At 38.1% G+C, this 18,058-nt stretch overlaps 1 protein-coding gene across 8 annotated transcripts in view; it reads right to left on the bottom strand.

Annotated features, from left to right (window-relative positions):
• LOC5569675 (insulin receptor substrate 1-B) overlaps positions 1–18,058 on the bottom strand; it is a 665,066-nt gene that overhangs the window by 36,653 nt on the left and 610,355 nt on the right. For 4 of the 8 annotated variants that reach the window (XM_021845092.1, XM_021845095.1, XM_021845089.1 and 1 more), the window contains one exon: positions 8,592–9,191. The exons of the other annotated variants lie outside the window; for them this stretch is intronic. In XM_021845092.1, coding sequence (XP_021700784.1) covers positions 8,592–9,191 — 600 coding nt within the window. The remainder of the gene's footprint in view (positions 1–8,591; positions 9,192–18,058) is intronic. 8 annotated transcript variants of the gene reach the window in all.

Genomic DNA, 18,058 nt, shown 5'->3' on the forward strand with positions numbered 1-18,058 from the left:
GAATCGAAAATCAACATTCACTCGGGCTCGTGCAATCACTCTACTTGCTAGCTTCATTAGAGGTACTTTTAAGCGGCTATGATATCTTTGTCAGCAGTTAGCAGAACAGCAAATGTTGAAAAAGTTTACAGAGGTGGCGATTAATAATAGTAGCGCAAATTCAATTGGGGGTGTCAAACAATTCATATGAATAATTGATAGTGCTTCTTCCGCGAAACGATCAGAAACCAGTCCGACAGTGTTGCATTTGAACGCGTTCAGTTTGCGTTCCAGTTCAAATTTTTGAACGAGGGATCCAGTAGGCTTGAACATTGATCAGTTCAAAATTTTGAACCCAAGGGAGCCGAAAAATGAACGCGAAAGGAAAATTGTTTTCGTGGCAGATTTAAAACATGTTTAAAAGTAGAAAGACTTGCAAAAAATGTCATGGAACACTTACGGTTCCATACATTATGCGTGACATGAATTCAATGTTGTTTAAGGTAGTGTTTTAGGGTTTTGTGCTTCACTGTGCATTTTAAAGTGAACGGGCCGTTCGTGAGCAGCGACATAATTTTGCACGCAAGTTCACTGTTTGCTGCGTTCTCGTTCAAAATTAGAACGCGTTCAGTTCACTTTTGGCTCGCGTTCAGTTTGAAATGCATCACTGCAGTCCGATAAATCATATGTATGTTTTATAGCAGAGTGCTTCTAAGTTATGTATATCTAAGTATAATCAATAGTGCGGGACAAAGATAGTGAAAAAGGTCCACGGCATAACACCAGGTTCGTCCTGATAAACTAAGGTTCGAAAACAACTTCAAATGATAACAAGGAGTCAACATAAAAAAAAAAACATAAAAACATTCAACAAATAACATTATTTCCTTTTTCAATTTTAATATTATTTTGTTTATCAAATCTGATGTTCCTTTATCATACGTAATTTCGCAATTTTGATGTATAATCAAAAGCTACCCTTTCGTTTTTGTGTTCCATTCTTATCCTATAAAAATTTCAAATTGAATATCTGGAGCTACGTAAGGGCCTAGATAGCCGTAGTGGTAAACGCGCAGCTATTCAGCAAGACCAAGCTGAGGGTCGTGGGTTCGAATCCCACCGGTCCAGGATCTTTTCGGGTTGGAAATTTTCTCGACTTCCCAGGGCATCAAGTATCTTCGTACCTGCCACACGCTATACGCATGCAAAAATGGTCATTGGCATAGTAAGCTCTCAGTTAATAACTGTGGAAGTGCTCATTAGAACACTAAGCTGAGAAGCAGGCACTGTCCCAGTGGGGACGTAACGCCAGAAAGAAGAAGAAGCTACGTAAAATATTCATTTATTCATTTATTGCATGTCGTCAATCAGAAGTAGACCATTTTATTACAATTTTGAACTTAATTGTAATTGAAATAAAAAATCAAATTATTTTGAAGAGCACTCCTCAGGGACACTTACGAAACTAGATTTAAAAAATTCTAAGAAGAATTTGTGCGTAGAAATAGCTAGTAATTTTTATATGATTTGTCACGCTTTTAAGATGACAATGTTAATTAACTATTTATTAGTCGAAGTTGTTTTAGGGTTTATAACACTTTTCATCGAATCGGCCTTTAGTCATTTTTGGGGAGTATTCTAAAGGAATCAATTTGAATTGCTAAACTAATCTAAAGGTAAATATTTCAATGGGTTCCTCGATGAACTGCTGAAAGTTATCTGAGTGAAATTTCTCGAAGCTACAACAAAAAAAATACATGATTCTTTGAGCCTGATGAGGCTTAAGAATCTTAAGAGAAGGATTTCCTAACCAGGGGTCCACGGATCCCTAGGAGTTGCGACGTTTGTACTAAGACTTCTTTATGAGATATCCATGTCTCAATAGACCGGTTCAAAATTCGAAAAAAAAAAATTGAATCTTATCTCCCATATTTTCATAATTATCCTTGCAAAACATGTTCTTTGAAATTTTCGGTAGCCCAAAGACGATGTAAGTTTAAGTATATGGAAATAACTAAAAATAAATTTTGAAAAATGTTCCAAACACATAAGTACTGTATTACAAGTACAAACTTATTATCTAATAGTGAAAACCTATTCTTCAAATCATGATCAATTAACTTGCTGAAAAAAACTAATCCTTTTTAAACCAATTTTGTTTGAGATTTCTGCAGAAGTTTGCAGATCTTTATACTAATACAACTAAATAGCAGCAAGCAAATTTACGGATTTCTCTGCTTCCATCCATCGGATTAAATTGCACTCTTCAGGAACAACCATAATTAAGGGTTGAAGAATAAATTTTCGCTATGTGATGATAAAATTGTTATTTCATTTCAGTGCTAACGTGTTAGGAACATCTTTAAACATTTATTCATAGTAGTTTCCATTACATTGTCTTTCGGCCACCTTTAAATATCTACTGAGAATGCTAAAAAAATCACAGCACATTCTTTTTACCCTAAGGTAAAAAATGGGAGATAGGATTTTAAAACTCTATTGAATTATTGAACAGCCCTAATAGTTCAAGTATTGACACATTTCTTCGGCCACGAAGCGTGGGTTTGATTCTCGTTCCACTCGGTGAAAACATTTCGTCAAACGGAAAATTCATCATTGGGCTACTGGGTGTTTCGGGTTGATCGTTGCCTAATGTTCGCGATTGTTCAGTCTGGCTGCCTTTAGCTGAAGACGGTGTAAATTGTCTTTTGTTTGCCGGTTTCCTGGAAAGATCCTAGTGAATGCTTCGAGTTTTTTTTTTTTCGAGAAATGTTTGCGGGATTTAGGATAAATTTATTTTATAATTCTTGACTGTTTTCATCCAAATCATCCGTTAAATTGCATATGTCTTACTGCAGATTATTTGTGTTTTCTTACTACCAAAGAACTGTTTCTAACGATAAGGTAATTGTAATAGTAACTTTAGAAGAATTTCCGGAAAGATTTCAGATGAAATTTTTCTTTCGGAGAGTTCTTGTTAAAATTTTTATGGCTCATCGCGAGTTTTTAAAATCATATAAGAAAGCTTCTAGAAGCATATGTCAAGCAAATTCCAGAAGTGATAATTGTTGAATTACTTTCAATATATTTTCTAGTAAGATAGGATAGTTCATGAGGATACCTTTAACATATTTCCAGGAAAATCAGTGATGAATTTCTGGCAGGACTTTTTTTAATATTCGAAAGAATCTGATTGGCATGGATTATTTTAAATTTGAAATTTCATAGCATTGGATATTTTTGGCAGACTATTGGAAGATATTTGGTACACTTCTCCTATTTTTTTTAATGGACTTCTTTAGATAATCGTATCATCTACTTCTTTCTGGCGTTACGTCCCCACTTGGACAGAGCCTGCTTCTCAGCTTAGTGTTCTTATTAGCACTTCCACAGTTATTAACTGAGAGCTTACTTTGCCATTAACCCTTTTTGCATGTGTATATCGTGTGACAGGTACGAAGATACTCTATGTCCTGGGAAATCGAGAAAATTTCCAACCCGAAAAGATCCTCGACCGGTGGGATTCGAACCCACGACCCTCAGCTTGGTCATGCTGAATAGCTGCGCGTTTACCGCTACGGCTATCTGGGCCCCGTATCATATTCCTTACATAATCTATGGCGATTTACAGATGGTTTCTTTGCACGTGCTCGCCAGAACACGAGATGATTATTCTCAAGATGTTTGGCTCTAAACTTTTCAACAGGTTTCGCAGATTTTCGGTAATACATCTGTATCGAAACGGCATAGAAAGATCGTTCAGCAAGATAATTTTTCCTTGTCTTTGCTAGAAAAAAAAAATACCATGTAGTCGAACCTGACTTGAAATTGATTAGGTACAAAAAGATAATTTTATCCAATTCAATACTTTAATTGGATCACATTCCGCGTTTTCGTGAAATTTGATTTCAAAAAACTATCATGGATCCTCGGGATGGTTTTAGACGCTTGAAAGGGGCTGCAATTTGATTGGGAATCACTGTTTATGAGCAATGCATGGGCTATGTTATTCCTCTCAAAAATTATATTTCCCCTTTTTGCTCAAATTTCTGCTAAATGGTATGGTAAAATTCTCGAGCAGAACGAAATCGACAACACCATTCAAAATCGGCAACAACATTTAAAACATTGTTGGCGTGATTGGAATTGTTATTCTCTACTCAAAAATGTCATAAACCACTCTATTTTTAATATGGAAATTTTCCTCAATCTAGAGCAGACACTGGGTTACCAAGGGCTATCATAAATTACGCGAGAAGTATAAAAAATATTATTCTAGAATTCCTAATTCAGTTGTTCCACATTTCCCCGAATATCGGTAGCTAAGGATGTTGCAATCAAACTTTTGTATGGGGAAACTCTGAGAAATAACGTTTAGAGATTGCCCGTTGCGATTTTTGAAAAAAGTCCGATTTTTGTGAGTTGCCAAACAAATATTTATAGCTCAGCAGCATTTCGCAGAACTCATAATTTATATAATTTTTTTTTGCAGATTCCTTGTGGTTCATGCAATCGCACACGGATTTTTTGAACGTTCGAAAACTATAATTTTTACAGTACATTTTCATTTAATGTCATCAAAAGTGGGTATCATACTTAACGCTAGAGTTGTTCTTTACTTATTAAAAGATGGCAAATGTTAACCCTAATTTTATGAATTAGGAATTATTCAAGATTTACAGCGGAAATAAATGCGACTTTTTTGCAGAATATCATACAACTGCGATTCAATTTCCAACATATGTTCGAAGAAACCGTAGGAAACCGAGTAACGCACCATATTTCACATATAATTGTTGTTAAGGCTAGATTTGGTAAATTTTGGATGATGGTTTTTAGCTATTTAGATTATTTTTTCTTCTTCATTGCACTCACTACAAGGTCGTTTTTTTCTAAGTTTTGTAATGCTGTTAGTACAAAACCTCATAACATTATTATATGTCACATTGAACAATTTCAATTTGTGATTAACTTCGCAAGAACACCACATTTATAACATTTAATTTTATTTTAATTTTTCAAGTTCAAATTTTGTATAATTATTGCTTAAGCCTCTATACTCTATGTTGTATAGTAGCTGTAAAATTGTTCCCAAAGTATTCGGAACATTGGAAACAGTGCGAGGGTAACTCTTTTTTTAATAAAGAACGATTCACATTATACATTTGACATGATGTAAAATTGAATCACATTTGTATGATATTCTGCAAAAACACCTAGAAAGCTCATTTCTGTTCTCAGTAAAGCTTGAATAACTCTAAAACGCGTTAAAATAGGGGTATAATGTGTCCGGTAAATTTTTCCTTACATACTTCCCTATCTTTCTGCAAATAAAGAATAATACAAGTGTCAAGTAAATACCCACTTTTGACAATATAATATAAAAATGTGTTAAAAAAATCATGGTTTTCGAACTTTATAAAATCCGTGTGCAAAATGTTCGTGCAAAGCATATGATTAAATGATTTTTCCAAGATAGCTTGGGCACCAATGGTCCTACAAAAAAATATAAAAACTATGAGTTTTACAAAATTTACATGGATTAGAAATAATTGTTTGACATAACTCACGAAAATCGGACTTTTTTCAAAAGTTTTCGACGGATCAACCTCTAGACGTCATTTCTTAGAGTCTCCCCCATACAAAAGTTAGATTGTAATATCTTTAGCTACCATTTGGAGGTTGAGTCTCAAGCTTTCAGACAAAGTGTAATGTTGGGACACCCTAATGTTCAGTCGAGAATGATAAAATATCTCCTAATATCCTGAAGACTGTTTATCGATCTTTCTAGTTCACCACCCTGTCACTGAAGAAAATTCTTGCATTTTGAAACTGCATCACATTTCGAGGAACATGATGAACTATTTGCAATGACTTCTTTGTAACTCATAATATTGTAACACTAGTATGCATTCGAAATCTTTACATGGTAACAATTTCGTACTTTTTTGTATCAACATATAGGTATGCCATATAAAATTATATTTTTCAAATTGAGAAAATCTTTTTTGGAAAAAATATTGTTTTCAAAATATTCAAGACATCTTTCTTTACAAGAATTAACACGCCAAATATCGTGATAAAAAAAAGGAAATGGTTCTAAGCGACTTGTGAACCGATTTTTGATTTCAATGATCCTTGACCAAAATGATTTTGTATGGATTTCATGTTTCTAGTGGTGTTCAGTTTTCCCCCAGGGTAGCGTGAGTCAGAATCGCACGGTTTGACAAAATCTCTCAGTCCATCATAACGCTAGCTTAACCATGCTACTGTAGACTAGGAAGGTTCAAATTTTAAAAAAGTTTTGCCATCTTTATCATAAAAAAGTGTTCTGTGAAATTTTCAATTCTAGGTGGTGATTTTAAGGTGGCCCAGAAACGAAGTACGTTTATATAGAAATTACTATGGAGAAATTTTGAAAAATGTTCCCAACACGTTAGTACTGGAAGGTAAGTACAAACTTATCATCCCATAGTGGAAACTCATTCTTCGAACAATAATGAAGAAATTTGCTGAAGAGAGCAATACAATTCTACCGATAGGTGAAGAGATATTCATGATTTTTTTTTTCTATTATTTAGCTTCATATCTACAAAAATCTGTAACAAAATAAGCTCATAAGGGCTATGTTTCTACAGCAACATCCTTCAATATGGTTTGATCATTTGTCAAAATTTCTCCATAGTAATTTCCATAAAAACCTATATCGTCTTTAGGCCACCTTTAAATAACCACAGAAAGAGCAGAAATTTTCACAGAACACTATTTTATCATTTTCATTATAAAAATAGACTTCACGGCAGTAAGCACCTTACATTCAATGCACAATCCAATAGTGTACGTTACACTTGGCGTTGTTGGCTTCGTCGACCACATCACTCTAGTGGCCCAAGGCGAACCGTTGGAGGAAGTAGAGCAGACAGCTGCGCATTTTATCTTCATAGAAGTTTAGGAAACTAGGGCTGGCCCGTCACAAGACTAAAATGGGGGTGGTTAATAACCACAAGCCCGAGCAACGGGCGTTTATCTCGGTAGATTGCTTAGGCATCTTGGGGTAATGATTGATGACAAGCACAGCTTCGCTAGCCACGTTAAATATGCCTGTAAAAGGGCATATACGGCTATAGCGGCGCAGAGGATGATGCTCAACTGTAATTGACAGCAAACGCAAGCTCCTGGCAAGCGTGGCGCTATCTATGCTAAGGTATGGAAGACCAGTCTGGTCAACAGCGCTTAGAACGGGCTGAAACCTAAAGCGGTTGGGAAGCACGTACAGGATAATGTGCTTAACAGTAGCATGTGCATACCGTACGGTTTCTAAAGAGGCCGTGTACATCATAGCCGGCATGACGCCAATCGGGCTCAAGGAAGATGTTCAATGCTTCTACCAAAGAGGTGCCAGAGGAGTCCGCAACGCGTGTAAAGAGGCAAAGCTCAGAGTTTGGCAGGAATGGGATAACTCCACTAAAGGTAGATGGACCCATTGGCTAATACCAAATGGGCTATATTGGTATGAGAAAAACTATGGAGAAGTGAACTTCCAACTGACGTAGTTTCTGTCAGGACATGGTTGTTATAAGCAGTACTTGAATAGGTTCGGGCACTCAGAATCTCCTGCGTGCTTCAATTGTGTTGGTGTGGAGGAAACAGCGGAGCATATCGTGTTCGATTTCCCGCGTTTTATTTTGGTGAGCGATCGCATGCTCGCTACATGCGGAGGGGACACGTCCCTCGACAATATAATCCAGAAAATGTGTGCGGATGCCAAGTGCTGGAATGCTGTCACTCACATTATGCTAGAACTGCAGCGCCTTCTAGCAGCGACCAAGAGTTGGCTTCAGATGATTAGCCCTGCCGAGGCTGGTTCTTAGTAACATTGTTAGTTTGCTACATGTGTTGTGTTATATGCACTGGCCCCTTCCCGAAGAAATACCGTAAGGTGGTTCCGGTGATTTAAGGGTCTGGAGGCCAAGGGTAATGTCTGTGCACTCTGTACACCAATTCAACAAGAATTGCTCAAGTACAGTGCATGGACTGGTTTTAGTGGGTCGTCGTTGATGCGGCATCCCCACACTCCCTGAGTTACCTTCTCAGGCGTCTGTTTGCAGATTTACCCCTTGTGAAAAAAAAACTTGGAATTACATGCTAGTTTTATTAGCTACGGACGCCATCCAATCTATGAGAAACGTGGTGTGACAATATTTTGGTGTAACAAAATTATCCCGGTGTAAGTCTATTCGAGGGCAAAATCCTCAATAATAGTCAGAACATAACCAACATTTTAAATTTACCAGATAGATTTTAAAAATTTCGAACAAAAACATAGATACACTGGCTATCAAATCATTAAATATCCTTACATATAAATGTTGACGGCATAAAACTCAAACGACGATGAAGCTTTTAAACACTTCTAAGTAAAAACACGCTTAATCCTATTACATTATAAGTATTTAAATGCTGAACCATGAATAATGAAGATGGAAGAGATAACATGCATCTATAAACGACGGCAGGATTTTAATTATTTCGAAAAACGCAAAACAAGCGACCCAAATTTCTTTCCGGCGGTTGTTAAATCCCAATCCTAAGATTATAGCTTGTTGTAATACCTGACACCGAATGCCGCCGCAGGGAGCTTCGCAAGCGTCGCAACGGAATCGTCGACAGAAAGAGGGTGTTGTTGGTAGCGGCCGTAGCAGAATTTGAGGAGGTGATGACTGTTCCGCTACTACTGCTGCTTCCGGTATTGTGACTAGTGGAATGATTGCTGCATACGGTGCGCATATGGCGTGTAATGCCGGCCAGTGAGAGGGAAGATCCAGATCCCGCCCCTCCTGAAGGTCGCGTGGTGCTTCCACCAGTGGCCATTGATGGGACTGGTGGGGGTAACATGGGGAATAGCTGTGGCAAATCGTCCACTTCCATCGGCACTGCCGTTGCCGTGGATGATGAGGTTATGGCCGTTTGAATACTGGCAGTCGACGAGCAGCAGGACGATGAGTCGGAACCACTGATTCCTCCTGGACCGCCACCACCAGTAGTTGCGAAACCACTGTTCGGAGACATTGAGCATGACGAAGACGACGACAGCGACGAAGAGGACGGCGGGCGCTGCTGATGGTAACGATGGAACTTGCCCATTGACGGCGAAGGCGATGGGGGCAACATCATTGTAATGGCTGCCGTCTGACAAGTGGCGATCGCGGCAACTGCTTGACGGGAATTGATTTTGATCGGGAACACATAGTAGTGACAGTGAGCGAGGGAGAGAGAGAGAGAAAGAGAGAGAGACACAGAGATTGTGGTGATCGGTGTTGTTGTGGGAATTTAAATTTTGATTTTTTTTCGATTAAATTTTGAGATAGCTATATAATTTGGACAAAAAGGTGGCGAGAGAGTTAATTTTAAGCCAAACTTCAAAAGAACAAAAGCCAATTCCAAAAGTCAAAAGAGTATAAGAATACAAGTGTGGGCGTGTAGCTTGTGTGTGTGGTTGGGAGATTTTACACCGTGCACCTTTTTTGGGCATCTCTGCTTTTGAGTGCACTTGGCAAGGTTTTTTTTCCTAGCTAAATGAGCTCAAGGATGATATAAGGGATGATGGTATAGGGTAGGAAATCGGTATTTGCGAATAATCAAAAGATGATGTATTGATGAGAGTGATGATGAAAAACGAAACCTGACGGTTGAAATAGAATTCTAGAAGAATATTTGAAATTTTTATGTTAAGTTCACCTCAAGCAGTCCCCTTGAAGAAACAAGTAAAATCAGCTATTTCTGATAGATCATTGTTGAATGAGATCGACCGCATGTAGAGTGTCATGGTTTTGGTTGATCCTTTTCTGATGTTACAGTAATTGTGTGATTCCGGCAGCAAAAATACAGCTCGCAAATGTTTGATCGTCCGCGCGTATGAGTTTCAACACAAATATACTAATGCTTAATGGTTGTTCGCTGCAAAAGCGAAATGACATCACGTTTTGGCTAAGCAACTGCAAGTTTTGGGATGTAAAACCAAAAAATACTGGACGACAAGTTAACGAATTCGATGTCAAAGATTGTAACACAAAACAGTCTTAATACAATTCGTACGTTGCTAGTTCAAAGAAATAGCTCATTGTACTCCTTGTTGATGCAAATAAGATAATTTGTCTAGAATTAAATATTGGCTAAGCTTCATTGTAGATTGAGAAATAATCCTGAGAGAAATGTTCAGCTATCTTATGGAATCTCGTGAAGAAGAATTGAAGCCACATAACAAATATTCCAGTCAGTGGGCAAAATCCAAACCATAATCGTACTTATTTCTTGTCGCTGGATTCGAAAAATGTGAAGAACTCTGTTTAATGTAAAAAGCTCCGGAAATCGAATGGCGCCAATCTACTTAACTGCAAGTGCCTCATTTTATCCTTTTTTGTATGAAATTGAAGGATTTCTCGAATGTATATGCTCTTTCCGATAAAAAATCAGAAATTTATATTGTTATTAGTCCCTTTTCCCATCAAAGATAGCAATCAAGATAGTTATTTATGCAAAAAGATGCAAAATGATGATTTTTTCAGCACGAGTCATACATTGGTTGAATACGACGACTGCTGAAAACTAAAACATCTAGTTGCATACAACATTTTTTTTAATAACAAAATTTACGTTATAGTCAGATTATTTCTAGGAGCATCGATTATCGTTGGCCGATTTTAATAAAAAATCAACGTTTTCATTTTGATTAATCGATTAATCGATTTTTCGAATCGATGAGTGACTAATAGAATCAGTGGTGTTGATTCTCTTCATTCCGAAAAATACAGTCCACCCCGACCCGACCGTAGTTGGCCACGGTTAACGCGCCAACAAGCACTTAAAATCAAGTGTATCGATTTACTTTTTTCGATGTTTTGTTTCGACTCAACTTAATGAAATTAAAAAGAATTTTTCAATTAGCTTTTTTTTTAAATAATGATATTCAATTAGATTTTAGTTAGTATTTCATGAATGTATGACATTTGCCAGAAAATTTTTTGATAATCATTATTTTCATCATTGATATGAAATCTATTGTTCGAAAAATTTATGAAAAACTAGAGGCTATCGGAAAATTAAAAATTATCGTTTGACTATTTTATATTAGGGTATAGAGCTACTTGGGCCACCTGTCTCTCACTGTATTTATTGAAAATTGAGATGACAGAATGTTGTTAATATAACATTCAACAAATATTCAGTACAATTAAGAAAAACAGCCAATGATATAAAGAAGGGTGAATCTCCTATAAAACATATAAGTCCTTGTATAAATTAGTTCTATAGAACAGCTCAATACTCATAGAAGGGAAAATCTTCAATAGAATGTTAACAATAGAATTTCCTCTAATGTGTGTTATAAAACAGTCTGAAAGCTGATCATAATAGCATTGAAAAAATAGTATTTTTTCGAAAATTATGAAAAGCTCGAAAGCCTATGATACCATAGTTTGAAAAGGTGAAAATTTAACGAAACAATTAATTTTCGTTTAATTAAACATTGTATGCAGGACATCATATTAATTTGAAGGATTTTACACGCCTAAGTATGTCTATATGGTACATAGTAATGAAGTGATATTAATTTCTGGGGAATGGTCTTTCAGGGGAAAGACTTTCTGGGAAACGGTCCATTCTGGCAAATGGTCCATTCTGGCAAATTAATTCTTGTCAAACGGCTTTCTGGCAAATGTCATACAACCGTATTTCATTTGTTCTTTTGATTGAATTGAAGTGATTCAAATTAAATATAAATGGATTTTGTTCAATTTTGAGTCCTTGTTCTTTATTCCACACTTAGTTATGAATCAGATCGATTCAAAAACATCGATGTAAAGGATTCGATTAAATCGGTGAATCAAATCAACAGTTCAAATTTGAATCGATTCAATAAAATCGTCGGTTCAAAAAAAAAAAAGTTCGGAAATCCTATCTCGCATATTTTATCTACCATCCTTACGACCGTCTCTATTATTTGTCTACATACACTCCCGTGCATAAGTTTCAAAACATGCAAAAGTATTCTGTCCATATCTCTGTGATTACACATCCAATTGAACTTCTTTAAGCCGCATTCGAAAGGCAAAGAGTTATTCTTACTTCGTACGTATTTTTCCAAAAACATTTTTTTAAATTTTGTATACCAAATTTTTACTTAAACTTGTGATATTTTTCAAAAAACACACTGAAAAATCATATCTGATTTCTTCAGCATTGGGTCGACCAAAATTTTAAATCAAAATGTCATTAGAATCGATTTTCAAATGGCGAAAAATTAAGACACAACTAGAAGGCCTCAACACATGTCACAGTAAACAAAGGCGTCAACTCACTGGCCTCATGCTTCAGCCGGCGTCTATGGGCCCAAAGGAAAGGGGCTCAATAGCTTTTGGAACCAAAGCCGCATTTCCTTTATCTCGTTTTTAGTAGGATTTTTGGCTTAAATTATAGTAATGAATATTCATTGCTATAAATCTATTTGTTCAGCGACTTTCTGGACGATAAAATAACATACAATGCTTGAATTTGTAATATAAGTTTATTATTATTTGACAAAACTAAGATTGCGTTTTCTTTTTGTTTACTCTTTGGAATTAAAGCCTTTTCAATTGTTAGTCTTAAATTTCCAATAATATGGGATATTGAGTAAAATGTTAAGTTTGTTTTAATCTTCATTAGCGAGGTTTAGGTTAGTTACTAGCCTTCCGAAGGAAGTCGTCACTATAATCTTAAAACCTTATGTACGTGACTATTTCGGAAAAGAGATTCTAACCCACGTGAGAAGTAGGTAACCACTAGACCTGGCCCGTACCTTTTTGTATTGTCAACAAAATATTATTAACTAATGTCTTTAACTGGTCAAAATTCACTGATGTTGGTAACCTATATACCAGTTAAAGACATTAGTTAATAATATTTTGTTGACAATACATACCAAATATAAGAAGGGACGGGCCTGGTCTAGTGGTTACCTACCTCTCACGTCAAGGATCTGAGAAAACCTTCAATTTCATACAAAAATGTAAAAAAAAAAACAGTTAAATAAGGCACTTGTAGTGATGTGCGATGAATAGGATTAGCGCCATAGGATTTCCAGGAGTTTTCTTTTACACGAACTTGAATGCTTCACATCTTTTGAATCAAGCGGCACGAAACAATTTCAGCCTTCCAAGCTAAACACTTTATCCATTTGATAACTCGCTGATGGTGACCAATCTATCAAAAAAAAATTGTCTAATTCTCTAGATTTGTTTTTTTTTTAATTTGAGGTATGGCTTCGATTAATTTTCACCTTAAAGCTTGAAAAAAAAATGCAAGAAGGAATATGCCCTTCTAGATTTGATTCGGGAACAATTTTATGCAACAATCGACATTCCCGGTTTCATCACAAACGTTTTGGAGCTGTTGCAGCGTTCACATCAACTATCTCTGGAACCACCTCAAATTATTGTACACCGTGACTATTAATAAATTGCAGTTTGCCGAAGCGGTATGTTGATTTCAGATTCCCCATGACAAGTTCACTTAAGGATAATCACAACGAAAATAAATGTACAATGATGAGTTAGAATGCAAAATAAAACCACGAGAGAAGCAACTTACAGTCCCCGGATGGCCCAGGTCGAATGATGACGATGATGATGATTATGATACGTTACTGTTAATAATTGCTATAACTGTAATGAATGTGTTGGGTTTCATGATTGGCATATCGTTATTTGTATCAATTAGAAATCATAAAATGATTACAGCAGCGCAGAATTATTGCATTACAAAGCTACAAAGATCAAACTGTCGCACTACTTATCTACACAAGCACCATTCTATAATATACAGCGGTTTTTAGTGTCGCAAAATCATGCTACATCTCACGAGAAAATGCTCGAACAAGTGAAAACAAGCATCATCGCATCGCATCATGCACTACAGTGAAAAGTTGTAACAGTGGCACTAATAGGAGATTGGTCGCTCGTATTTCTTGTACAATCGATGGTCGCGTCGCTTTCGGTGTTCATAGTTTTGGCACAGAAACCTCTCGCCTTCGCTTCTGGTTAAAAATTTGGATGCATAAATTTCAAGCAGCGGCAGCAGCTTTTGCGTTTTATTTCAAAAGATCCGAGAAACGGTAAAAGTTAAGTGACACATCCTCCGTTATAACAAAGATTTAAAAAAAAAGTTACATCAACGTCATCGGAGAATGTGTCTCTGGTGCATTAGAAAGCTCGTTTCCCACACTCGGAGACGGCGGTGTGGCAAACCTAGGCGAAAGAACCTAGAACCCCGAGGCAGGAGAACAGGCGGTTATCATTCGTTACAGAAAGGGGAGAGAGGGGTGTGATGAACCTGAGACGAGGCAAAGGAGGATGTGGTCGAGGGTAAGAATTAGACAATAGACTTGGATGGAACAGGGATGACGATTATATATGATAGATTTTTAGAGAGAAAAAAAACAGCAAGCTCGATTTATGGACAATATGAACATTGGAGTTGTAATTAGGCAAAAAACAACTTGGAGTCAACAGACAGACAACGGTTTTTTTGTACTCGGTAGGTCAATTGAAGGTTGTTTCGGAGGTGGTATTCAGGACGAGAATTTAAATCAGAAGCAATAAAATTCTAAGGTTGATGAAAAATTGTCCGCATTCCCTATGGAATGCTTAAACTTCAATAATCTAGGACTGGATACGTCCTACATTACGCCTTCGTACAGGACATTGTTTCAAGTGAAACCTTCAATTTGTTTTTCTTTGATGAAAATAAGCTCTTCACTTTATGAAGTAGAAACATTCAAATCACCCTAGAATTAAAGACACCGACACGTTAATGCTTCCAGTGGACGATTTGCCCTTTGAAGGAAGCACCACACTAGACAACGGACTAGCATGCAACGCCCAGTGGCACAGTCGAAATACGTTTTCTGTCGAAAAGTTTTCTGGCTGAGGCGGGAATCGAACTCACACTCCTTGACACGATGCGGCTAAATGCTTGGTAACACTAACCGCACGGCCACGAAGCCCACTTAGCGGAATTCCAGTTGATTATTTACATAATTTCGCTCAAAAGTTCACAGAAATTAAAACAGGTATCAGGTCTTTGAGATACTACCAGTCTTAAAAATTGACAGGGTTTTGACTTGTTAAAAGTGGTTTGGTGCATACTTTGGCTGATATTGCGAACGTGCCAACCGTTTACCGAGCCTATGAGGTACCAAGGCACTCTCAACAGTTTGCTCATGCAGCGCTAACCGAAGCAGATGCGACCTTGGTTTTCTTTGAGATAAGTGGCAGCTTTTCTTTAGTCAAATATCTGAGGGCGAATATTTTGTTGGCTTACTTTTGTACACAGTGTATTCTGTGCTTTTTCGCTTTCGGAGTTTCTCCATCGATACTTTATTTTTTGTACTGTGGTAGTACAGGAAGATATAATTGTTCAAGATAAATCACGAGATACTTCAATAACATCGCTTTGGAGATTGACTCGCAACATGCAAATTAACTTATCTTCAATATACTAATATGAAGATTCCAGCCGTTGAATATTCAGTAGGCAAATCTTTTTTTTTTTTTTTCAAAAGGTTCCTCAAATCTCTTTCTTGACAGACATTTCAAAGAAAGTCTCCGGCACAAAATTCAGTCAATTTAATTCAGATTAAGAGGTGCATCAAACTTTTGTTTCAGTTTCCATTCTAATATTTTCAGAAAACCTGCACAATAGTGGAAAACCTGGGCTGTTGAACAATTTATTGAACTATCTATTGCCTGAAAAGTATATGAGTTTTATACTTTGAAAATTTGCAACTTCCAGAGCTAGACCCGTATATACCAAGGCTCTACTATATGTCATCAGACACTAGACTTGACAAGTCTTCCATGTCTGCAAATCTCCATGACAGCTCTTCTGTTTAATACGAGCTGTCCATGAAACAAGCTATTCATAGGATTGTGGACCAACTGCGGTCACCCGTAATGCAGGTAGATAATAACCTTTACGTGGTGCGTTACGAAGTAAGATCTACCGGGGTAGCAGGGATGAAAGTTCAGGGGCTTAGAGAAAACCGAAAACAGAGCCCAAGGAGAATACTAAACCGAAAACAGCGAGACGTATAAATTTAGGCCAAGCCCTCGTTATCAAAATGGAGGAAGCGGAATACGCCGAGGTTCTGAAGGCGATGAGAAGTTATTGCCATTGGGCGCAGATGTGCGGAGCATAAGGCGGACTATGATTGGTTAAATGATCCTAGTCTTAAAGAAAGACGCTACAAAGAGTGCAATTCATAAGCAAATAGCACAAGAAGTACTTGGCGACGAGGTTGATGTAAGATCCCTGACCGCAGAAGCGACTATCCAGTGTAAAACTCTGGATGAGGTCACCGATGCAGCGGAGGTCTAGGCTGCCCTCAAAGAGCATCGACGTAGCCAGTAAGGCACCTTAGAAAAGGCCCGCAGGGCACCCAGATGACGGCGATCATTCTGCCGGATGCAGAGGGCAACGCGAAGAACTTGAGCATACTCAAGGTAGGCTAGTCGGTTTGCTTCAAGTGTTTCGGGAAGGGCCATACCTCGTGAAAAAGCAGTGGTCCCGACAGAAGCAAGCTGTGCAGAAAATGCGGCACCAAAGGCCATAAGGCAAGCGATTGTAAGCAAATCGTTAAATGCCTAATATGTGTCAACTGCGCAGACAACGGACACTTAACGGGCGGACCCAAATGTCTGGGCACAAGCGGAGTATAAAAGCAGCCAAAACGGTCTAGCAGCTGCTTTGGCAGTTAGTCTCGGAAACAAAGACCGTCGTGGAGTTACTAACGGACTCATATCGCATACCAGCCAACAACGGGAACTGGGTGGCGGATAGGTCTCAACAGCTAGCAACTGCTAGGGACGACAGGACGATACCCAATCCAAGAAGTAGTCTCTAGCTCAAATAACGGTTATAGCAAAAATCAACGGCGTGGTCTACTGCAGCTGTTACGCGCCCCAAGGTGGTCGATCGAGAAATTTGTCTACATGGTCGACAGAATGATAGCCGAACTAGCTAATCGGCAGCCAGTAGCGATAACTGGTGATTTTAAAAAAATGACCAACTTTTGTTGGAATCACTGGCCGCATCAAATGCAGAGCTGGCAAATGTGGGTACAGTGAGCACCTTCCGCAGAAATGGTGCAGAACCGGTTATCGACTACTAACTTTATAGGAGCCAAGAACGGGCACGTTGATGACGGTTATACTCATAGCGATCATCAAGCGATTCGCTATAGTATAATGTTTGGCCTATAAAGTGCTTTCCCAGATCATCTTCCGCCGTATATCGTCACTAGCAAGCAGATTTGTGGGAAGTTCTTCTTCTTCTTTCTGGCGTTACATCCCAACTGGGACAAAGCCTGCTTCTCAGCTTAGTGTTCTTATGAGCACTTCCACAGTTATTAACTGAGAGCTTTCTATGCCAATTGACCATTTTTGCATGTGTATATCGTGTGGCAGGTACGAAGATACTCTATGTCCTGGGAATTCGAGAAAATTTCCAACCCGAAAAGATCCTCGACCGGTGGGATTCGAACCCACGACCCTCAGCTTGGTTTTGCTGAATAGCTGCGCGTTTACCGCTACGGCTATCTGGGCCCCATTTGTGGGAAGTTATCAAGCTGGTTTTGTGGACGGGCGATCGACAACAGACCAAATCTTTATGTTGCGGCAGATCCTCCAAAAGTATCACGAATATCAAGTCCCAACGCACCACGTCGATCGATTTCAAAGCGGCCTATGATATCATCGACTGCGAAGAGCTGTGAAAAATTATGGACGAGAATGATTTTCCCGGGAAACTGACTAGACTGATCAAGGCAACGATGGATAGTGTACAGTGCTGTGTGAAGATATCGGGTGCATTATCGGACCCGTTTGAAACACGCAAAGGACTTCGACAAGGCGATGATCTTTCCTGTCTCCTGTTCAATATTGCGCTAGAAGGTGTTGTGAAACGGGCGGGATATTCAATAAATCCAGCCAGTTCATCTGTTTCGCTGACGACGTGGACATTGTCCGAAGAACGTTCCAGGTGG

This window comes from Aedes aegypti, chromosome 2 (assembly GCF_002204515.2).
Source record: "Aedes aegypti strain LVP_AGWG chromosome 2, AaegL5.0 Primary Assembly, whole genome shotgun sequence".
NCBI lineage: Eukaryota > Metazoa > Arthropoda > Insecta > Diptera > Culicidae > Aedes > Aedes aegypti.